Below are 25894 nucleotides of genomic sequence, written 5' to 3' on the forward strand. Positions count from 1 at the left end.
GGGCTGTATTTGGGAGGGGAAAATGAAGGGAGGTGGCTGTATGTCAGGTGTTGAAAGGCTAAAGTATGACAGGGGGACAAATACTATAGGTGTCTTACTATAGAGAAGCATAAGAGGGGCAAGAGCAAAGTAGCAAGGGACAAGAAGGTGAGCATAAGGGTGGAGATGGATAGCGTGTTGCTATGCAGGGGATTCATGGCTGAAGGAGATGAGAGGGAGGTGGTGATGGGGTGCTGGAGTAAACCCTGAAGGAACAAGGAGAGGACACAGACAGTGGGTCGTGCGAGGGGATGAGGCAGTGGATGCGTTCGTAAGAGGGTGAGGTGGGGAGTGAACGGGTGGCGGGAGAGGTTGAGGTAGTGAGACGAACAAGGGTGGGGATAGGGGAGAGGGGTAAGGTGGGAGACATAGGGGTGGATCAGGAAAGAAAGTAAGTCGGAAAGTAATGGGACGATGTACAAGATGTTGGAGCAGGGATGCATAAGGGGCCATAATGATAAATGAGGGGGTATTGAGAATGATAGCAGAGAGTTAAGATTATTATTATTATTATAAATACCTTTTGCCAGCAACGGCGCCATCGTTTTTACCAAGTTTATCATCCAATTCAACTCCGGCCCAGTCACCTTTGGCAAAATCTGTGGCACCAATGTATCGTAGAGTCCCTGGTTTTGTGCCGCTGACCAACACCCGGTCACCAGTCTTAAGCATGTATTTCGGAGACAGTCCGTCTTTTGAGAGGGTCATCGAGGAGGTCGTGGGGGAAATCTTGTTGAGGCTGGACGTCGAGGCTGAGGAGCCTCGGCTCCCAGCGAGACCACTCTTCGGTGTCATGCTCCGATTTCCAACTGCTAACCCACCAATCGGGGTTCCGTTTGCGGAGGTAGCAATGCTGCTGCCGGCAGCCTCCGGTTTCGGAGTCTGGGGAGTCCGGGAGAGTTTGGAGATCCGAGCGAAAACGCCGAATTTTGGTTCGCACTGGAAGTAGCGCACCCCGCTGACGGAGCCATCGTTTTTACCAAGCATCTCGTCCAGTATAACGCCAGCCCATTCACCAGGAGCAAAACTCGTCTCGCCTAAGAATGCGATCACACCTGGCTTGTTGCCGCTTACCCAAACGCGGTCACCGATGATAAAGTCGTCCACGGGGGGTGTCGGACTCATCTGGGGATCTGGACCTGAAAGGAGAGAAAGGAGATATTGAATTAACAATGTGGAGAGAAAGGAGAGGTGGATTAACAATGTGGAGAGAAAGAAGAGGTGGATTTACAATGTGGAGAGAAAGAGAGACAGATAGAGAGGCAACCAGAAGAGAGAGAGAGAGAGAGAGAGAGAGAGGAAAGAGAAATTGGAGAGAGATGCAGGGGGGGGGAAGAATGAGGCAAGCGAGGGAGAAAGAGATGGATGGAGAGACAGAGAGGAGGTATGGCACCTTGGGTAGGTGTCTTCTGCTATAGCCTCGGGCCAACCAAAGCCTTGTGAGTGGATTTGGTAGACGGAAACTGAAAGAAGCCCATTGTATATACGTATATACATATATGTGTGTATGCGTGTGTGTATTTGGTAGACGGAAACTGAAAGAAGCCCATCGTATATACGTATATATATGTATATGTTTGTGTAACCGATGCTGGTGTGTTTACGTTCCCGTCACTTAGCGGTTCAGCAAGAGAGACTGATAGAATAAGTAGCAGGCTTATAAAGAATAAGTCCTGGAGGTTGATGTGCTTGACTAAAGGCGGTGCTCCAGCATGGCCGCAGTCATATGACTGAAACAAATAAAAGAACAACTCTGCCAGACACCTCATTGAAGATGATGATGATGATGATGATGAGAGCCGAAACAAAGACAACTTAATTAAATCGGAAGAAACCACTCAACCGATGACCGTTAATTCACTGCGTTCGGAATTAAACATTTTGTAGCAATCATTTTTCATAAACGATTAGTCATTAATCGCAATGTTTTCACAATTGGCAAAACTGGCAAAACTGGAAGGGCAGGTTTTTATTTTTTCAATTGAGAGAAAGAGAGGAGGGGAAAAAATGGGGAGAAGTTTTTGGATACGGACCAAATATTAGTGGTGTGGGTGTGTGTGTTGTGTGTGCGTGCTGTGTGTGTGCTGTGTTGCGTGTGCGTGCTGTGTGTGTGTGCTGTGTTGTGTGTGTTGCTGCGTTGTGTTATGTGTGTGTGTGTGTGTGCTGTGTGTGTGTGTGTGTTGCTGGTTGTGTTATGTGTGTGTGTGCTGTGTTGCGTGTGTGTGTGTGTGTTGCTGGCTGTGTTGTGTGTGTGTTTGTTGTGTACATATGAGTGCATGCATGTGTGTGTGTGACAGAGATGGCACACACACACATGAGTGCATATGTGTGTCTTTGCACTTTGGTTGTATGCACGTGTACGCATATGTTGCTGATTATGTGTGTGTATGTATGTACATTGCTAGTTGTGCATGTGTGTGTATGTACGTGTTACTAGTGTGTGTGCATAACTAGTTGTGCATATGTGCATTACTAGTTGTATGTGTGTGTGTGCTGCTTGTTGTGTATGCGTTTATACATGTGTGTGCTACTAGTTATGTGTGTGTGTGTTACTAGTTGTGAATGTGTATGTTTGCATGTATATGTTACTGGTTTGTGTATATATATGTGTTACTAACAGCACGTGTGTGTGTGTTTGTGGGTGTGTGTTTGTGTGTGTGTGTGTGTGTGTCTGTGTGTGTTGCTGGTGTTATTTTCAATATGTCAAACTCCACCAATCTGACATTTCACAGTTTGTGAGGTTCTTTGCATTTATTTTCTCTTCTCGTTATTTTTCTATCCCAATTAGTGAAATTCCTGCTCTTACTTACACAATTCATTACTGGACATTATCACAATGTTTTCCACCATCTGACTCATTCTTACGGGTCAATAAGGTAGAAAAACAAAACACTTAACATTATAGGCGCAGGAGTGGCTGTGTAGTAAGTAGCTTGTTTACCAACCACATGGTTCCAGGTTCAGTCCCATTGCATGGCACCTTGGGCAAGTGTCTTCTACTATAGCCTCAGGCCAACCAAAGCCTTGTGAGTGGATTTGGTAGACGGAAACTGAAAGAAGCCCGTCGTATATATGTATATATGCATGTGTGTGTTTGTGTTTGTATGTATGTGTGTCTGTTTGTCCTCCTAGCATTGCTTGACAACCGATGCTGGTGTGTTTACATCCCCGTCACTTAGCGGTTCGGCAAAAGAGACCGATAGAATAAGTACTGGGCTTACAAAAGAATAAGTCCCGGGGTCGAGTTGCTTGATTAAAGGCGGTGCTCCAGCATGGCCACAGTCAAATGACTGAAACAAGTAAAAGAGTAAAAGAGTTATCAAAGCCACGATTTACTTTCAAAGAAGGTGAACTGGCAGAATCTCGTTAACACGCCAGGTAAAATGCATAGTGGCATTTCAACTGTTTAGGTTTGAGTTCAAATTCTGCTGGGGTCGACTTTGATAACAACAAACAACGTGATGAGACCCATCCATCCATTGTAAATAATGTGCAGAATCCTCATCTCAAAAATATTGTGTAATCGCCGTCATCATTGTTTAACGTCTGTTTTCCGTGCTAGCAAGGGTTGGACGGTTCTACCGGGGTCTGGGAAGCCAGGAGGCTGCACCAGGCTCCAGTCTGATCTGGTAGTGTTTCTACAGCTGGATGCCCTTCCTAATGCCAACCACTCCGTGAGTGTAGTGGGTGCTTTTTACATGCCACCGGCACAGAAGCCAGTCAAGGCAGTGATGGCATTGGCCAAGTTCAGATGATGCTTTTTACGTGCCACCGGCACAAGTATCACAACCACAATTTCCATTTGACTTTTTGATGTTGATGTACTTGACTCAATAGGTCTCCTCAAGCATGACACTACACCCTGTAAATTGGTTGGCATTAGGAAGGGCATCCAGCCATAGAAAGCAAGCCAAATCAGACTGGAACCTGGCTTATCAGCTCTGGTCAAGCTGTCCAGCCCAGGCCAGTATAGAAAATGGACATGACCATGCTTTACTAGTAAGCTACCAAGAACAAACCATTCATTTTATTACACACACACACACACACACACCATGAGCTTCCACGTAGTTTCCGTCCACCAAATTCTCTCACAAAGCATTGGTTGGCCCAAAGCTATTGTGGAAGACTCTTGCCGAAAGTACCACACAATGGGACTGAACCCTAAACCATGTGGTCTGTGGTCACAAAGCAAGCTTCTTAACCACTCAGCCAACATGCAATTATACCCCTTACCCTTTTACTTCTTTCAGTCATTTGACTGCGGCCATGCTGGAGCACCGCCTTTATAGTCGGGCGAATCAACCCCAGAGCTTATTCTCTGTAAGCTTGGTACTTATTCTATTGGTCTCTTTTTGCCGAACCGCTAAGTTACGGGGACGTAAACACACTAGCATCAGTTGTCAAGCAATGAGGGGGGGGGTAAACAGACACACAAACATACATACACAGATATATACACACACACACACACACACACATATATATATATATACACATACATATATACGATGGGCTTCTTTCAGTTTCCGTCTACCAAATCCACTCACAAGGCTTTGGTCGGCCTGAGGCTATAGTAGAAGACACTTGCCCAAGATGCCATGCAGTGGGACTGAACCTGGAACCATGTGGTTGGTAAGCAAGCTACTTACCACACAGCCACTCTTTTTTTAAATATTTCTTAAAGATTTCCTCTAAATCCCTTATATAGTTATTTGAATCATTGCCTAGAATTTAATCCCCCTTCAAAAGGATTTAGAATTCGGTTAAGCTTTTATTCCAGATTCAACCGTCATTATTATGCAGAGAGGAAAACTTCTGCTCTTTCACGATAATTCTTTTGGGATTAAACAAAGTGGGAGGGTGGCCAAGGAATTGCCCACGTCATCAGGCTTGTACAATGACAGAGAAACCAGGATGGCCTTGCTGCAGAGTAGGAATTATGTACATAAAAACGTGTGTGTGTAGGTGGGTGTTTTATTGTGTCACTGACATGGGAAAGGCTGTCACATGTGACAGGGTTAAAGAGTATCAGTTATATTTGGAGACGTGTGTGTGTGTGTGTGTGTGTGTGTGTACATACACATACTCATTTACAGACATATATACGTCTGACCATGTGTGTGTGTGTATATACATATATTCATGCATAGAAACACACAAACGCGCACATATATACATGTTTAAGCGTATGTCTGTGAGTGAGTACATATATGTATAGGTGTGTGTGTATATATATATACATATACATACATACATATATATATATATATATATATGTATATATATATGCACACACATTACTTCTATGTATTTGTATGCATATATGTACGTGGGTACATTATGTGTACATGGGTGTACATACATGTTAGTATATATATATATATATATGTGTGTGTGTGTGTGTGTGTGTATACATATATTTGTGTACCTATCAGCATATGTGTTTATATATATATACTCTACATAAGCAAGCATCTACGTATATATATATATAGATGTATATAATGTATACATTACCAACATGTGCATTGGGTGTTGAATAGCACAGCCTACTACAAAGGGGGGGGGAGAGAATTTAAAACAAACGCCTGCACCCCCACCCGCCCACCCCACATTCCTACACCCCATTCTCCCCACCGCACCCCCATCCCTTCTTTCTCTCTCTCCCTCTCTACACACATGACTAGCTTTAAACACTATCATTTAAGCTGGAGTTAGAAAAAAAAAAAAGAGAAAAGAGAAAAAGATAAATGAAAAGCAAAAAGTAATAACTCCTGTCAAACGGGACACACAGACAGACGAGCATGGAACAGAGAGAACATCTTTGATCATAGGGTCTGCTGGATCAGGACTGACCCGGGGCTAAACAACAACAACAACAACAAGGAAGGACACATTAGATAATGTAGTCCTAGATACACTATGCCTGAATAAAAGACAGGATGGTCCCAGTTGGAACATCTTTGATCATAGGTCTGTCTGGATCAGGACTGACCTAGGGCTAAACAACAAGGAAGGACACATTAGATAATGTAGTCCTAGATACACTATGTCTGAATCAAATATGGGATGGTCACAGTTGGAGCATCTTTGATCATAGGTCTGTCTGGATCAGGGTTGACCTAGGGTTAAACAACAAGAACGGTCACATTAAATAATGTAGTCCTAGATACACTGTGCCTGAATATAAGACAGGATGGTCACAGTTGGAACACCTTTGATCATAGGTCTGTCTGGATCAGGGTTGACCTAGGGCTAAACGATAAGGAAGAACACATTAGATAATGTAGTCCTAGATACACTATGCCTGAATAAAAGACAGGATGGTCACAGCTGGATCAAGGGAGACCTCTGGTCTGTTCCAGCAGAGTTGCTATGGCCTGATGCCCTCCCTAACACCAACCACTTCACAGACGTCTTTGAGTACCGTTTTCTCTTCCTCTTTTGCACCGAAGAGGTGGAACCAGAAACTTCCCAGGCTAGTTCTGTAGCACACCAACAGATGGCAGCACATGACTGCATGTGCAGTGAGGGTTGGCTAAGTGACAACAAGAAATTTTGCGTCAAACATGGGAAAAGTGTTCTACAGAGACATTGAACAAGCTTCACCGAGTTTATGGTGAGAAGGCAATGGATCACACGCAATGTTTTGAGTGGCAGGGGCACTTCAAGAGTCGAAGAACGTTCCTGGAAGATGTCGAGTGATCTGGAAGACATTCTACGAGTATCAGCCCCAGAAATTTGGTATTCTTTAACTCTTTTACTTGTTTCAGTCATGTGACTGTGGCCATGCTGGAGCACCGCCTTTAGTCGAGTAAATGAATCCCAGGACTTAGTCTTTGTAAGCCTAGTACTTATTCGTATTTCTTTATTGCCCACAAGGGGCTAAACACAGAGGGGGCAAACAAGGACAGACAAAGGGATCAAGTCGATTACATCGACCCCAGTGCATAACTGGTACTTAATTTATCGACCCCGAAAGGATGAAAGGCAAAGTTGACCTCGGTAGAATTTGAACTCAGAGCGTAAGGGCAGATGAAATACCGCTAAGCATTTCATCCGGCGTGCTAACGTTTCTGCCAGCTTGCCACCTTATACATGCACACATGCATAAACACATATACACACACGCACATTCACATATACACGCAGCCACAATTATATACATATATATACTCATACATAGGCGCAGGAGTGGCTGTGTGGTAAGTAGCTTGGTTACCAACCACATGGTTCAGGGTTCAGTCCCACTGCGTGACACCATGGGCAAGTGTCTTCTTTTATAGCCTCGGGCCGACCAATGCCTTGTGAGTGGATTTGGTAGACGGAAACTGAAAGAAGCCCGTCGTATTTATGTATATATATGTATGTGTGTGTGTATGTGTCTGTGTCTGTTTGTCCACCTAGCATCGCTTGACAACCGATGCTGGTGTGTTTACATCCCTGTCACTTAGCGGTTCAGCAAAAGAGACTGATAGAATAAGTACTGGGCTTACAAAAAGAATAAGTCCCGGGGTCGAGTTGCTCGATTAAAGGCGGTGCTCCAGCATGGCCGCAGTCAAATGACTGAAACAAGTAAAAGAGTATACATACATACACACATATGCGCACCCTAATAACACGATGCTCCACCAGATGTCCTACTGCAGGCCGTACTGCATAAACCCATCCAGTGTTGCGCTATGCCACCACTACTTCCCCACATTGCATTGTGTTACACTGCCACACCATCCTACTCTCCTGGTTTTGCAGGCAATTGTAACAACAACAATTTAATTTACTGGAAAAACAAAAAAGTTGTATGTCAGGTCTCGAGTGTGAGAAGGAGGAAGGGAAACGATGTGTGGGGGGAGGGGATCGGGACACACGGACACACAGACATACAAAGTATACGTGCACACACACACACAGATACAAAGACATACAGAAATGTATACACAAAGCACATATAGACACACACACACATTCAGAGATGTGGAGATTGACAAAAATGATGACCACACATGTACCTATTTCTTTATTACCCACAAGGGGCTAAACACAGAGGGGACAAACAAGGATAGACATAGGTATTAAGTCGATTACATCGACCCCAGTGCATAACTGGTACTTAATTTATCGACCCCGAAAGGATGAAAGGCAAAGTTGACCTCGGCGGAATTTGAACTCACAACGTAACAGCAGCCGAAATACCGCTAAGCATTTCGCCCAACATGCTAACGATGCTGCCAGCTCGAAACGAATAATGCTAATTAAGAATACTAACATAATGCAAATGCTAATTGTTTTGGTGTGTGACTTTTGGCCCACCCTGTGTGTGTGTTCACATTCGTGCATGTGTGAGAGCGTGTGCCTGTGGGGGTGGGGGTGGGGGACAGTTAGACATTTCTAAAATGCAACAAAGTATTTTGGTGCTTCAAGACCTGGGGGTGGAGGGTTTGGAAACGGAGCTACGAAATAATTCTTAAGAATGTTGGTCTGAGGCCAATATTTTGTTCTCTATTCTTTTAGAGGTGGGGGTGGGGTGGGTTAGTCAATGACATCACCCCCAACCCCCAGGGATCAACTGGTACTTACTCATTTTATCAGCCCCTAAAGGATGACTGGCAAAGAGCATCTTGGCAGAAACTGAACTCAGAGGGGAAAGAACAGGAAAAGCTGCCGAGCAATTTTGACTGAAGCGTTAAGAATTTTGGCAGCCTGTCGACTTAATAATAATAATAACAACAACAACAATAATTTCTATTATAGGCACATGGCCTGAAATTTTTGGTACTTATTTAATCAACCCCGAAAGAAAGGCAAAGTCAACCGTGGCGAAATTTGAACTCAGGACATAGCACTAGATGAAATACCACTAAGCACTTCGCCTGGTGTGCTAACGATTCTGCCAGGTCACTGCTTTAATAATAATAATAATAATACTAATAATAATTTCTATCATAGGCACAAAGTCTGGAATATTAGTGGACCCCAGTGTGTAACTGGTACTTATTGACCCCTGAAAGGATGAAAGGTAAAGTTAGCCTCAATGCAATTTGAACTCAGAACATCAAGATGAATGAAATGCCACTAGGCATTTTAGCCCATGGGCTAACAGTTCTGCAAACTCACCATTTAGACACCACCACCACCAACAACAACAGCTGTGGAGGCACAATGGCCCAGTGGGCGTAAGACTCATGGTCATAAGAACGCGGTTTTGATTCCCAGGCGAGCTGGCAGAATCATTAGCACATCGGGCGAAATGCTCAGCAGTATTTCGTCTGTCGCTACGTTCTGAGTTCAAATTCCACTGAAGTTGACTTTGCCTTTCATCCTTTCGGGGTCGATTAAATAAGTACCAGTTACGCACTGAGGTCAATATGATCGACTTAATCCGTTTGTCTGTCCTTGTTTGTCCCTTCTGTGTTTAGCCCCTTGTGGGTAGTAAAGAAATACGTTTTGATTCCCAGACCAAGCGTTGTGAGTATTTATTAAGCAAAAACACCTAAGCTCCACGAGGCTCCGGCGGGAAGGGGTGCTGAATCCCACTGTACTCTTTCACCACAACTTTCTCTCACTCTTTCTTCCTACTTCTGCCACAAAGCAGAAGAACCATGGTGTAACCCACTATGGTGTGGTAAACTTTCAGACCCTCGTCAAGATTGCGACTCCTCTGTAACCCAGGATGGTTCAGCTCTCCACCCATTAAAAAAAGCTACCATTTACGAAATGAGGATAACAACGTAGCTTTCGCGCCCGTACAATCTCCAGTCTATCAGGTGTGGTGGGTGGATCTTCAAGTTGCCACACGTATTCTTAGTAGCTTAGAGTAGGATCGAATTAGAGATTATTCTTTGTGGCTAATGGCGTGAGTCCTGATCGGAAGAAGAACAACAGTTTCTGATTTAGGTGCAAAGCCAGTAGTTTGAGGTGGGTGGGAGGGGCAGGAGCGAGTTGGTTACACTGATGTCTTGTAAATGTTGTGTTGAGGTTTTTAAAGTAAATACTTAATTAAATACTCTGTCCCAAGTTCCAGGGCTCATAGGGTTGGTTTGCTTGTTTCTTGTTTCCAGGACACCATCTTTGACAGTGTGACCCATTTACAGCCAAGTGGAATGGAACAGTGAAACGAAATGTTTTGCCTAAGAGCACAACCAAAGCCACACCGCCCGGTCCCAGGACGGAAACTACGATCATACAATCATGAAAGCAACACTAACTACCGGGCCAAGCACCTTCAATCCACCCACAGTAGCTGTCATATAATCAAAGGGTGGGCCCCATGGTGGGAATGGGCAATACAGAGAACCAATCAACCAAAGTCTGCTTCATATGTATTTTATTTATCAAATCTTGATTGGACGAAAAGCAACACTGATGTCCGAGGGACCAGAGGGCTGGTGTAAACACCACAAGGCATTCTGTATGGTCCTCTAACGATCCTGTCACATTTACACTGAATGAATGATCAAACCAAAGTATATACATAGGCAGAAGTATGGCTATGTGGTAAAAAATCTTGCTTCCCAACCACATGGTTCTGGGTTCTATTACACTGTGTGGTACCTTGTGTGTGTGTGTGTAATTTTTTGGACTAGTGGGTATTAGTCAATTAGTTTGTGGAGTAAAGAATGTTCACAGTCGGATCTACTTCATCAATTACTATCAGACAAACAGACAGACAGATAGATATAGGCGCTGGAGTGGCTGTGTGACAAGACGCTTGCTTACCAACCACCTGGTTCTGGGTTCAGTCCCACTGCATGGCACCTTGGGCAAGTGTCTTCTACTAATAACCTCAGGCCGACCAAAGCCTTGTGAGTGGATTTGGTAGACGGAAACCGAAGGAATCCCATCGTGTATATGTGTGTGTGTGTGTGTATGTATATATATATATATATATAATTTTCTAGCCATTTTTCCATGTATATCTGTGCATATGAACATATGTGTGAATATCATATAATTTTATAGCCATTTTCATGTGTAAATGTGTCTACTTGTGGATAAATAAATAAATACATATATATATATATATAGTTTTATGGCTGTTTTAAAAGTATGTGTGTGTGTATATATGTATATAGTTTTATGGTCTATCATGTGTACATGCGCATGCTTCTACACATGTATATAATTTGATACATATGTTGTTTTATAGCCAGTTCGTTTTCCATGCTACATGTGTGGATGAGTGCATATATGTATTTATACATATATATCGTTAGTAAAAAAAACACATCTGAAAGAAGAAGCACACTCTAAGCTGTAGAGCAATATATATATATTAAAAATGGGGTAGGTCGGTTTATGGGGTTACCTTGGATTTCCCATCCATCAAGGGTTTAATTTTATGGCGTATCATCAGATCATAAAAACCTGTTGTCCCAAGATCTCTTAAAAATACGGAGGTCTTGGGCCAACAGATTTTTGGGATCAGCTAAACCCTTTATGGTTGGGAAACCTAAGATAATCCCATAAACCGGCTTTCCCCCATTGTTAATGCGTGTGTGTGTGTGTGTGTAACTATTTGGTCTTTGGGTATATGTCTGTTAGTATGTTGATTAAAGCCCATCCGCCGTTTTCGGCTACCTGATGTCATCCACAATTACAATATAATTTTCAATGGAGCTACATCAGGAAATCCGCAGTGTTTGTTGAGTTTATAACTGATGAAGGAACACAACTGGATGCAGAATATCCTACCCGAGGGGTAGCTGTCGGATGGGTCCGAATGATCATCATGTTGGATAAAGATTCGTAGTAAATCCATTTTCCATTTCCTTCATCAATTAAATATGTATATATGTATGTATATATATATATATATATATATATATATATATATATATATACATACTATATACATATATATATATATATATACATACATATATACATACATACATACATATATATACATACATACATACATATATACATACATACATACATATATACATACATACATACATAATATATATATATATATATATATATATATTATATTAAATTTGGATTTATTCCCTAATATTATTATTATTTGCATATATATTTTTGTGCATCACAAAAGAAAAATGAAAAATCACTCCACTTTTCGTATCTCTCTCACTATGTATATGTGTGTATATATATATATATATATATATATACACACACACACACATACATGCATATATAAACAGTTAATAAACACACACACTCATTTTTAAAACCTTCAATTACCTCAATCCCAGCCCCGTTTCTCGTAAACCAACATCCTGCAACGAGCAGGCCGTGCTGACCCACAGACCAAAGCGCAGGTATGGCTGTGTGACAAGAGGCTTGCTTCCCAACCACATGGTTCTGGGTACAGTCCTGCTGTGTGACACCTTAGGCAGGTGTCTTCCACTATAGCCTCAGGCCGATCAAAGACTTGTGAGTAGATCAGGTAGACGGAAACTGAAAGAAGCCCATCGTACATATAATATATATGTATGTCTGTGTGTCCATATCTGCATGTGTGAGTGTGTGTGTGTCCATATTTGTATGTGTTTGTGTGTGTATATATATATATATATACATATGTATGTATACAAACAGATACAGGCGCGGCTGTATGGTAAAAAGCTTGCTTCCCAACCACATTGTTCTGGGTTCAGTCCCACTGTGTGACACTTTGGACAAATGTCTTCAACTATAGACTTGGGCTGACCAAAGCCTTGTGAGTGGATTTGGTAAGGCCATTGTATGTCTTTGTGCCTGTATGTATATGTGTGTGTGTGTATATATATATATGTATATTATATATATATATATATATAGATGGTGTTGATGTATTTGCATCCTTGTAATGTAGCTATTTGGTAAACACAGCCGATAGAGAATGTGCCAGGCTTAAAAGAAAAACTCAAGTCCTGGGGTCGATACATTCGACTAAAAATTCTTCAAAGCGTTGCCCCAGCATGGCCACAGTCTAAAACCCAAAACAAGTAAAGAATAAAAGACAGGAAAAAAAAAAGGACTGCAATAAAATAAACGGCTTCTCTATTAAACCAGGAAAAAAAAAACCCACTCTGGCCACAAGTGACCCACAGCCTAAACCACCCCACCATCGACCAATAAAATACATAACCACTCTTCTATGAAACATAACGCTAATAATTAATGTCGGGTAAGAGTAATTTAATGTCGTTAACACTACCTCGTTAAGGTCCAGCATGTTGGTGGAGTTTTTAAAGTCACAGCTGAGATTCTTTTTTTTTTTTTTTTTTTTGCTCTCTCTGTAAAAATCCTGTCTCTTTAAAAGTACTTGAAAAGCCGAGGGGTTGGTGGTGACGTCCTCGTTTGTTGTGTGACTCAACACTTACTAAACAACTTTGCCTACCACCACCACCACCACTGCTACCACCACCTCCGCCACAGTCTCTACTGTTATTGCTCTGCTACTACTACTACTACTACTACTACTACTACTATTACAATCACAAGTTCTGTTGCTTATAGTACCATTACCACCACTACTACCACCACCACCACCACCACCACCACAATAGCACCACTCCCTTCGCTGTTCAACTTTTTAACACACACACACACACACATGTATACACACACATATACATGTACACACACAGACATATGCTCTACATAAATACACTCACATATACACATACAGAGACATATGTACAAAACACATTACATAGGTCCACATCCATGCACACACACACACACAGATTCATGTACACACGCATATACACACACACACACACAGATTCATGTACACACGCATACACACACACACAAACTCTTTAATTCTTTAACTAGATTCAGCTGCAGAACTGGCCATACTGTAGCACCACCATTGTGTGTGTGTGTGTGTTATATTATAATCAAGGCTAAAATCTTTGTTCATCCCCCTCCCACCCCGCTTTCAGCCCTTGACTCTTTACCTCTTCCTTTCCCTCCTGCTCTTACACCATTATCCCATTCTCCCCCCCTCTCTCTCTCCCCTTCTTCATGTCATATTGTTTCCCCTTCCCTTTCTCTCTCCCCTCTCCTCTCCACACCAACGAACATCTCCCTTCTCTCTCTCCTCTTTCTGCTTTCCCCTCCTTTCATCCACACACTCCACACTCTCTCTCTATCTTCTCTCCTTCTCTCTCCCTTTCACTTACATCACACTGTCAGTCCCCCTCCCTCCCTCTCTCTCTCTCTGCTTTCCCTTTCCTCTTGCTCCTACACTACACTCCCCTTCTCTCTCTCTGCTTATTTATTTTCCTCCCCCTTCATATCATACTTCCTTTCTCTCTCTCTCTCTCTCTCTCTGCTTTCACTCACATTATACTGTCAATCAATCACTCTCTCTCCCTCTCTCTTACCTTTCTGCCTTCCCCTACCTCCTGCTCCTACACTATACTCCCCATCTATCTCCCCCTACCTTCGCCTCATACTCTTTTCCCTTTCACTTACATCACACTGTCTATCTCCTCCCCCTCTCTCTCTCTCCAATGCACATCACCCTTTCCCTCTCTTTCAACCTCCATTCTATGTCAGTCTATCTCCCTCTCTTTCTCTACCCCAACGACTCTCTCTCTCTCTCTCTCCCTCCCCCTCCATTCTATCTAACAGTCTGTCCGTCTCTGTCTGTCTGTCTGTCCGTCCCCCTACCTTCTCCCCCCCCCCATGTCACACAGTTTCCTTCACTTCAAACAACCAGTCACCAGCCGGCTGCGAAATGCCATCAAAAATACAAGAATTAGCTAAGAACACCCCACCACCCCCACCCCCACCCTGCTCCCACACAAGACAACACACTCCACCACCACTGCACCCCACCACACACACACCCACACACCTCATCACCATTGCTACACTGCAACCAGCCACATTAGAAAAAGAATTGCGGTGGTGACAGGTACACCAACAGTGTGTATGTCTGGAGGTGCAACATGGACCATTTTCTATCATTTTCTTGTTTCAGTCATTGGACTGTGCCCATGCTGGGGCACCACCTCGAAGAATTTATGGTTGAAAGTACATTTTTTTAAAGCCTGGTATTTACTCTATCAATCACTGCTAAGTTACAGGGACATAAACACACCAACACTGGTTGCCAAGTGGAGACAAACACAGATATATACAGGTATATATACATATATGATGGGCATCTAACAGTTTCTGTTTTATCTGTCAGTCATTTGACTGTGGCCTGAGGCTACAGTAGAAGACACTTGCCCAAGGTGAACCCGGATCCATGTGGTTGGTAAGCAAGCTATTTACCACACAGCCACACTTGCGCTTATATATATATCTATTTCTTTACTACCCACAAGGGGCTAAACACAGAGGGGACAAACAAGGACAGACACACCGATTAAGTCGATTATATCGACCCCCAGTACATAACTGGTACTTATTTAATCGACCTTGAAAGGATGAAAGGCAAAGTCGACCTTGGTGGAATTTGAACTCAGAACGTAACGGCAGATGAAATACGGCTACGCATTTCGCCCGGCGTGCTAACGTTTCTGCCAGCTCGCCGTTAAAGGTTATATATATATATATATATATATGTATGTATGTATATACACACACACACACACACATGATGTGCTTCTTTCAGCTTTTGTTTACTAAATCCACTCACAAGGATTTGGTTGCCCTGAGGCTATAGAAGACACTTGCTCAAGGTGCCATGCAATAGAACTGAACCCAGAACCATGTAGTTGGGAAGCAAGCTACTTACCACACAGCCACTCCTGTGCTTATATATATATATTATCGCTATGGACTCCGTGTGGGCAGTCATCTAAGAGTTTTTGTTCATCTTGATGCTGACATAAGTTCCTTGTCTTTCCTGATGAGAAGGCGGCATAATGCACCCCTTATTCCTTCGAAATTAGGAATATGCAGCCTTCGAAACATATGTCGAGAATAAAGGAATTTTGTTAAATCGTCGTTTAACTCCATTCTTTCATTTATTTGTATTAAAAAAAACACACAAATTTCCACACGAAAGCACGTGATCTCTGCCCTTGGCATGTAGCTTCAACCGTGTTTTTCTGACGTGAATTTGCTACCCAGGTATCGGTTAACCGAATTATCCATACTAGGATAATTCATTCAACTACTTAAACATATATATATATATATGTATATATATATACACACACACACACACACAATGGGCTTCTTTCAGTTTCCGTCTACCAAATCTACTCAGAATGCTTCAGTTGGGTCAAGGTCATAGTAGAAGACACTTGCTGACGGTTCCACGCAGCATTGAGGATGAAGGAAGCCAGCTCAACCCACCCCGGGTGGATGCTGTCTCAAGAAGAAGAACAAGACACCTGACAGTCCAGTTCATAATAATAAAAAAGACCAGACCAGGAGGGTGTGATTTGAGGGGGATCTGGGTGCTGTTTCTACCAGATCTAGCTACCATGTAGATGTTTTGCTACTGTCTTAAAGAGATGTCATGTTGTATAATGCAACCCAAAGCTGGAGTGTTTTTAATTGTCTGTTTGCTCCATTAGGTTTTACCTGAGGTTAAACAAGGAAAATATGAGGAAGGTGGGAAGCCAGACACACGTGTGGGGTGGGGGGTGAGAAGGGTGCGTGTGTGTGTGTGAAGTGTGTGTGTGTGAGAGGATGAGGATGTGTGTGTGTGTGATGGTGTGTATGTGATGGTGTGTGTGCAAGTGTGTGTGTGTGTGTGAGTGTTTATGTGTGTGAGGATGTGAAGGTGTGTGTGAGGGTGTATGTGTGATGGTGTGTATGTGAGGGTGTGTGTGAAGGTGTATGTGTGTGAGGACGTGTGAGAGGGTGCGTGCAAGGGTGTGTGAGGGTGTTTATGTGTGCAAGTGTGTGTGTGTGTGAGTATTTATATGTGTGTGTATGTGTGTGTGTGCATGAGTGTGTGTGTGCATGAGGGTGTTTTTGTGTGTGTGTGTGTGTGTGTGTGGTTCGTGTGTATGTGAGTGTGTCTGTGAAGGTGTGTGTGTGCGTGCGTGAGGGTGTTTGTGTGTGTGTGTGGTTTGTGTGTGTGTCTGTGAAGGTGTGTGTGTGTGTGTGAGAGTGAGATGTAGGCAGATATATTCTCTCAATCACTTATAAAACAACAAGATACGTGTACAGATGCTGAATGCGTCAGGAAGAAGAAGAATTCAACATCTTCACCCTTATGGTCGAGGGGTAGGGTAGGGGTGAGCCAGATGTTCGCGGCAGGGGGTTGTGGTGGGGGGGTGGGGGAGGCGCAGGGAGAAAGGGTTCTTCTGTTAAACCCATAATGCTAAAATGCCTGAAAGTGACACTGGCACCCATCCACCCACCCCTAATACTGTTGCCACCCCTATCAAGACAAACAGCTACAATCTCTACACTTTCACCCTTATTGGCAATAGCAGTTGCACCACCATCCACCCCTGACACAGCTTCCGCCATCGCCCACTGCGAACAACATCTCCGTAACCATGGATCGCTACCACACACCACCATCATGGTCAGGTCATTGATAGAGGCATCGGCACTGCCCACCATCATCATCATCAGCATCAATGCCAACGTCACTACCTCCACTAACACCATCTTTATTACCACCACCACCACCACCATCAGCAACATCACCATCATTACCACCATCATCATCACCACCACCACCACCACCACCATCAGCAACATCACCATCATTACCACCATCATCATCATTACCACCACCAACATCTCCATCACCACCACCATCATCATTACCACCACCACCACCACCACCACCATCAGCAATATCTCCATCACCACCATCATCATCATCACCAACATCTCCACCACCACCACCACCACCATAAAGTCATTGCTACCAGCATCATCACCATCATCGGCAGAAACATCTACCCCCCCCCATCATCACAAATTGCCACCACCCCTGGAATCAATATTGCCAACATCACCTCCACCACCATCATCATCAACATCAACAATGCCAGCATCTCCACCACCACCACCACCACCATCATCAATGCTAGCATCACCACCACAACCATACATCGCTACCACACAAACCACCCCACTGCCACAACCGTCCCTATTGCCAACACCTACACCTCCAACATCCACCCTACTGTCAACATGACTGCCTCCACCACCACCACCACACACTGCTAACCCCTACCCCCAACCCCTTCACCCACGTCCCAGCTGACTTCCTTTTATAGTCATTAAAAGCTCTCCCTTGGTTGTCTAGTTCACAGCATCTCTGCACACACACACACAAACAGTCATTGGTTCCTATTTAGGGGACCTATTTATTTAGGGAGCAATCTATGTAGAGCCCTATTTATGCAAAGGACCCAGCTATTTAAACACCTATTTAGGGAAGTTCATTTAGACAGCTATTCTTATAGGGACTAATTTAGAAATCTATTTAGGGACCAATTTATTTCAGGACCTACATATTCAGGGACCCAGATATTTGAAAACATGGAAATGGCTGTGTGGTGAAGAAGTTCCCTTTCCGACCACGTGGTTTCAGGTTCACTCCCACAGCATGGCACCTTGAGCAAGTGTCCTCTGCAACAGTCCATCCAAAACGATGGGAGTAGATTTGGTAGACAGAAACTGAAAGAAGCCCATCATATATATATATATAAGGCGGCGAGCTGGCAGAATCGTTAGCATGACGGGCGAAATGCATAGCCGTATTTCGTCTGACGTTACGTTCTGAGTTCAAATTCCGCCGAGGTCGACTTTGCCTTTCATCCTTTCGGGGTCGATAAATTAAGGACCAGTTACGCACTGGGGTCGATATAATCATCTTAATTCGTTTGTCTGTCCTTGTTTGTCCCCTCTGTGTTTAGCCCCTTGTGGGTAGTACAGAAACATATTATATATATATATCACGTGATCACGTGACCGACCAGACCATCAGATGTTGTTACACATCGCTGGTCACAATGCGTTCGCATTGTTTTAGCCTTCAAATGATGCCACCCCGCTGGCTAAGCGAGCAGGCCAACAGAAGAAAGAGTGGGAGAAAGAGTGGTGAAAGAGTACAGCAGGGATCACCACCCCCTGCCGGAGCCTCGTGGAGCTTTTAGGTGTTTTCGCTCAATAAACACACACAACGCCCGGTCTGGGAATCGAAACCGCGATCCTGCGACCGCGAGTCCGCTGCCCTAACCACTGGGCCATTGCGCCTCCACACACATATATATATATCTTTATGCAGGATTAATTCAAAACAATGCGGATAAGTAAGGATTCCCGTCCAACCCATGCCAGCATGGACAACAGACGTTAAATGATGATGATTTAACAAAGAAATATGAATGCAAAAGGGTTCAGGTGTAATTGGAGGGGGAATTTCGCTGCTATTTCAAACAGGTCAGCTGACAACATAGAGGTCCCGTACATGTTTACAGCAAAACTAAGGTAAACATAGCCAAGTCCCAGAGACACACTACTGCCCATGGTGTGATGCGAACTAGCCATCACATTGAGAGGAATATATACATTACAGCCAGGCCCCAGGGAGAATACACTGTCTACAGCGTGACGTGAACTATCACCCAGAGGAAGATGAACATTACTTTGGTGTCCCTAACTCACTCCCTTCCTGAGACTAATGTAAACATCATAAATACATTTTTTGGGCCCCTGAAGCTGTAAATGGGCCACACTGTGAGGTGAACCAGTGTGGTAAAGATCTTTACTGTGTCCCAGAGAGAGAGAATACAATGCCCTCAGTGTGACGTGAACTCACCATCCCAATGACACCAAGTCTGTTGAAGAAGAGATTAGAAGAGAACAAGGAAGTATTTGTAGTGGAGAGGAGTGGGATGGGAGAGGAGGTGGGGAGGAGAGAGACTGGCCGGATAGGAGTGGTAGCCACTAGATATATATACATATACACACACATATATATACACACACATACTCTTTTACTTGTTTCAGTCATTTGACTGTGGCCATGCTGGAGCACCGCCTTTAGTCGAGCAGATCGACCCCAGGACTTATTCTTTTGTAAGCCTAGTACTTATTTTATCAGTCTCTTTTGCCGAACTGCTAAGTTACGGCGACGGAAACATACCACCATCAGTTGTCAAGCGATGTTGGGGGGGACAAACACAGACACACAAACATATACACACACACATACATACATATATATATATATATATACATATACACGGCAGGCTTCTTTCAGCTTCCGTCTACCAAATCCACTCACAAGGCTTTGGTCGGCCCGGGGCTATAGCAGAAGACACTTGCCCAAGTTGCCACGCAGTGGGACTGAACCCGGAACCATGTGGTTCGTAAGCAAGCTACTTACCACACAGCCACTCCTGCACCTGTATGTGTGTATATATATATATATATATTATATATATATATATATGTATATATATACATATACTTACATATATATACACACATGTATGCCACACACACACACATATACACCACCACTGCCACAGAGACCCCTATGGGTGGTTTTATGGTCGATTGCGACACTACAAGTATTTTCCTGACCCTGAAAGAATGAAAGGGAAATGTGAGAGACTGGTGGGATTTGAACTCGGCATGTAACGGTAAAGGGAGCAGCATGGAGAGTAAATACCACTTTGGCAGGTCCTTTGATGTGATCCCTCTCACTCTCTCCCTGGCAATTGTAATTTGCTAAATATCACAGGCAAGAAGGGGGGGGAGACAAAGAGAGAGGGTGTGTGCGTGCATGTATGTGTGTGTATATGTGTATATATGCGTGTCTGTTAGTGCATGTATGTGTATGCATGTGTGTGCGTATGTGTGTGCATATGTGAGTGTGTGTGTATGTGCGTGCGTGTATGTATGTGTGCATATATGTAGGTGTGCATGTGTGTGTACATGTGCATGTATGTATGTGCGTGTGTTTCTGTACAGGTACATGTATGTACAGGTGTGCGTGCATGATTGTCTTGTCTGTATGTGTGCGGTGTGACCGCGTGGGAGGGCAACAGTAAAGGTGAGACAAAGAGCAGTTGTGTGCACACGTGCGTGTGCATTTGCGCATGTGTAAGGCAGGGAGCCAGTTGGTGATGGGAATACATAGGGAAGTCATTGTGATCGTGTTGGAGGAGGGGACGACATGTTCAGAAAGGCTGAAAAAGCGCAGAATAAAATTATTGGGAAGGAAGAGGAAGTAGAGAAAGAAGAAGGAAGAGAGAGGAAGGGAGAGGAAAAAAGAAGAGAAGGGGGAAGAGAGAGAGGAGAGAGGCGAAAGATGGGGAGATGAGAAGCAAAAGTCACGGGGGGAGAGCAAGGGTCGAAAAATTGGGAATTAAAAGATCAGGGGTGGGAGAGTTGAAGAATCAGAGGAATGGGAAGGGGAGTCAGAGGACCGAGGGTGGGTGAGTTGAGGGACCAAGGGTGGGTGAGCCGAGGGATCAAGGGTGGGTGAGCCGAAGGACCGGGGAGGAGAGTCAGAGGATTGGGAAGGGGAGTCAGAGGATTGAGGGTGGGTGAGTCGAGGGACCAGGGAGGGGAGTCAGAGGATCGAGGGTGGGTGAGTCGAGGGACCGAGGGTGGGTGAGCCGAAGGACCGGGGAGGAGAGTCAGAGGATTGGGGAGGAGGGTCGAAGGATCGTGGGTGGGAGAGCCAAAGGATCAGGGAGGAGAGTCAACAGATAGAGGGTGGAAGGAAAGTCAAAAAATCAAGGGTGGAGGGAGAGTCAAAAGATTGGGGTGGAGGGAGAGTAAAAAGATTGGGGTGGAGGGAGAGTTGAAAGATCGGAGATGCAACAGGTGAAAAACGAGGAGAGAGATAAAAACGAAACACAAAGAAAGATGAAAGGAGATGAGGTGAAGAAGAAGAAATAGAAGAAAAAAAAACAAAAAAGGGGGGGGGGAGAAAAATAAGAGAAAAAAAGTGAACTTACTTTGACGTTTGGCAGCTGGAGGTGGAATCCCCGATTTGGGGTGTGGAAGTCCTGATGGTTTCGCAATTTTGGAAGGTGTCTTTAGACCAGACGGCTTTGGATTGGTAGCCATCTGTTGAGAGGAGAGAGAAAAAGAGGAGAGAAAGGTCAGTTGATGTGATGAACTTTGATCAGGGTACTTATTCTATCGGTCTCTTTTGCCGAACCGCTAAGTAACGGGGACATAAACACACCAGCATCGGTTGTCAAGCAATGTTGGGGGGACAAACACACACACGCATATATATATATATATACATATATACGATGGGCTTCTTTTCAGTTTCCGTCTACCAAATCCACTCACAAGGCATTGGTCAGCCCGAGGCTATAGCAGAAGACACTTGCCCAAGGTGCCACACAGTGGGACTGAACCCAGAACCATGTGGTTGGTAAACAAGCTACTTACCACACAGATAAGGGTAGAAAAATTACTGGGTGAGTGCTTTGGGGTGAGTTGTGATGGAACCCATCATCCAACAAACTGGTATGTCTTATCCTGAGAGAGAGCTAACATCTGACTGACTAGTGTCCTATCCAGGGAGATGGTTATCTCACATCACAGTATCATAACCTCAGTTTACACCTAGCTGTCATGAGTGGTGGAATGTCAACGTGTTAGAGACTAGTGTTTTATCCAGGAGGATATTTACCTCATCATTGTATCACAACTATATTCTACATTACCTCAGTTCACACCTGGTTGTGGTGAGGGAGAGAATGGGTAGCAATTCAACTGGGGGGATGTTAACATGTGAAAGACTGGTGTCCTATCCAGGGAGATGATTATCTCTCATCACAGTGTCTCTGTGACACAACACTATATTTCACATTACTTCACTTCATCATCATCATCATTGTTCGACCATGGTCGAGACAATGGAATTTACCATGCTACGCCAGACTTCACGGTCCATCATGGCATTACGGAGGTCCTGTTGCTGGATGCCTGTATCCCTGGAGATTACATCAGGGTAGGAGAGTGTGCGCCCTCTGGTATTGCGAGTAGATGGCTTCCAGAGGAGAAGAGTAGAAATTACCTCTTTTTCAGCTCTACAACAATGTCCAGCAAACTGGACTCTCCTACCTTTCACAAGAGATGACACAGGTGGTAGTTTCCCATGTATTTGCATTTTGGTTGGATGGCGCTTCCACGAGAGATTTTGAGCTCTCATAAGGAGGCGAGTGTAGGTTCCATCCAACCGCCTCTCAAGCTTCTTTGATAATGTCCAGGTTTCTGAGCCATATAGTAGAATTAGTTCGACTGTGGCTTTGAAGATTTCAAGTTTGAAGTCTCTACTTAGATTTGATGACCAGATCTTATGCATGTCATTACAGGCTGACCAGGCCATACTCTTTCTAGTTAGAAAATCTTTTCCAGCTCCATACTGAGCTGTGGCGAGGGAGAGAATAGGGACCAGATCATCTGGTGGAACATTAACATGTGATGGACTGGTGTCTCATCCAGGGGGAGATGTACAACTCATCGGTAGAGGGACAATTCTTCAGCAGACAGTTGGCCGACAGATAACTTACAGACAGAATAATTGTGTGGTATGGTGCAGAGTCCCGTTGCCAGACACAGGGTGTTCCAGTAGCTACCCTCTTGACACAAGCCAGCACAACTTCCTCCAGGCCCTTGATGTAGGCCTCTCTATTGAGCCTGAGGCCTTGTGGGAATTGTCTTATCAGCAAATTGTCTGCAGACTCTCTCTGCATGGTGTCTGTGGCACAACACTATATTCTACATCACCTCAGTTCACACCTAGCTGTGCTGAGAGAGTGAATAGCTACCAGATCATTGAGGTGGAACAATGGGGAATCAGAAAAGCTGGCCCTGTGCTCCCAATAGAGGAAATGGGGTACAGATTAGACCAGTAGTTCTCAACTGGAGTCCATCTGGCACCTGAGGGTCCATATAAGATTTTTGGGAGTCCACATAACAAATTTCACTTTAGATGCATTTATTAGTATAACATTTAACATAGTTCGACCAACACAAGTTAATGTGTGAAGAACAAAATAAGAATTTTGGAAGAAGTTTCTATAAAACTAGTTTTTAAACACTGAATGGCTATGAGGGATCCACCAGAATAAAATTGTAATCAAAGGAGTCCTTAGATAAAAAAAAAAATGGTTAAGGACCCCTGGATTAGGGTCGAAAAACTGAAAACATTTGCGCTGTTAAAAGTTAGATGAGAAATGGAAAACAAACAAGGGCAAAACAAAACAAAAAAAAATATGCGTTAAGATTCTTAAGATTCAAATTAATTAGTACAATTATCAAAAAACATTTCCAGTAATTAAATATTACATTATTTTCACAAGAGACCAAATATAAATGTCACAGGTAAAAAGAAAAAAAAAATATTGTTTTGGAAACTATCCAAGATTGAACCTGCATCGGTTGTTTTGAAGAGAATAAATCTTAAATACATTTCTCCCTTAAAAATGGGGTCTTTAGACTTAAAAATGTAGAAACAATCATTTTTACACCAGAAACTTATTATTATTATTATTATTGAGTGAGAGAGCAGCTCATGCCATCAAAGTGACACTGGGATAAAATATACGAAGCCCAGTATACCCATCATGACTACCTGTCTGATAAGGGTACACCAGGCGCATGTATCACAACAATATGTGCGCGACATGGTGATCTCATATCAAGGTAAACAGTGCATGACCTTGCAGATGGGGCCCAGTTAGAATTTTCTTCTGGTCGAGTAGCCCATCCTGCTCAAAAGGTCCCTGAATAAGGGTTGTTTAAGGATGTAGAACGAAACACCCATGTTTCCAAAGGTGAATTATCCAAACCCCAAAGAATCCTTCTCAACACATGGCTATGATGCTCCCCTACTACTTCTGCTCGTGACCAGAGATGCACATATCGTCAGCCTCCAAGGGACATGCTCAACTGGTTATGGTCAAACAACTGACAAGCAAATCTGTTATTTATTATTATTATTATTATTATTATTCAGGCAACGAGCTGGCAGAATCCTTTGAAGGTCAGGAAAAATGCCCCCAGCCCTTTCAGCTGTACCTGAGGAAGCCTGTGACAGGCTGGCTTTCTGTTCAGGGATCTCAGTAATTGTTACACCCTGGAAACTAGGTAACCAGCCCTTAGATGCTGAATGACCCCCTAGGTGGCAATGTTACCTTACTGTGTCCTCTAAATTTTGTAGTTTTTGTCTTTGTAATGTACATCATCCATTGCCCTTCTCACAATAAAAGAATTATTTTAATTGGTGATGGGCATGGCAGAAAGGCAAGGCTGAGTCAGTAGATCTATGGGGTGGGCGTAGCCAAATTAGCAGAGCAATAGGTGGGCATGGCCAAATCAGCAAGGCAGTGGGGGGTTTGGTCAAGCCAAGAGGGCGATAGTGGGTGAGCATGGCCAAATCAGAGGGGCAGTAGGTTGGTGTGGAAGAATCCCCTAGATGGCTGTCCCCTATATAGGGTACAGCTCATTTCATTATTGGGTTCCCAGTTTGATTTTCACAACTCCCCGCCTCTCACCATCTTGTAAGGATTCCCTGCAGTATCCACTCAGCTGGCACAAGTGTTAGCACACTGAGCAAAAATGCTTAGCAGTGTTTCGTCTGCCGTTACGTTCTGAGTTCAAATTCCACCAAGGTTGACTTTGCCTTTCATCCTTTCAGGGTCGATAAATTAAGTACCAGTTGCGTACTGGGGTCAATCTAATCGACTGGGCCCCTCTCCCAAAATTACAGGCCTTGTGCTTAGAGTAGAAAAGGATATCTACCTAGCTTTCACCCTGAAGGGTATGAGGACAGAGACATCCCTCCTGTTAGGTGGAGCCCACATCACCATTTCTCATTTCAAGTTTCCCTTTAAAAGGGAAGTGAGGGTGGAGAGGAGGGGTGGGGTGCCGTCCTCGAATAAATTTATTGAAAGGTGAGCAAAAATAGAGA

At 43.8% G+C, this 25894-nt stretch overlaps 1 protein-coding gene across 8 annotated transcripts in view; it reads right to left on the minus strand.

The window, feature by feature from the left end:
• LOC115226085 (CAP-Gly domain-containing linker protein 1) overlaps window positions 1-25894 on the minus strand; it is a 207699-nt gene that overhangs the window by 118339 nt on the left and 63466 nt on the right. For 6 of the 8 annotated variants that reach the window (XM_036514836.1, XM_036514832.1, XM_036514833.1 and 3 more), the window contains 2 exons: window positions 21918-22029; window positions 560-1178 (listed from right to left, as the gene is read on the minus strand). In XM_036514836.1, coding sequence (XP_036370729.1) covers window positions 560-1178; window positions 21918-22029 — 731 coding nt within the window. Of the gene's footprint in view, window positions 1-559; window positions 1179-13210; window positions 13382-21917; window positions 22030-23409; window positions 23416-25894 lie in introns of those variants that run through there. The other 2 variants (XM_036514834.1, XM_036514838.1) reach the window with 2 other exon arrangements.

This window comes from Octopus sinensis, linkage group LG29, assembly GCF_006345805.1.
Source record: "Octopus sinensis linkage group LG29, ASM634580v1, whole genome shotgun sequence".
Classification (NCBI taxonomy): domain Eukaryota; kingdom Metazoa; phylum Mollusca; class Cephalopoda; order Octopoda; family Octopodidae; genus Octopus; species Octopus sinensis.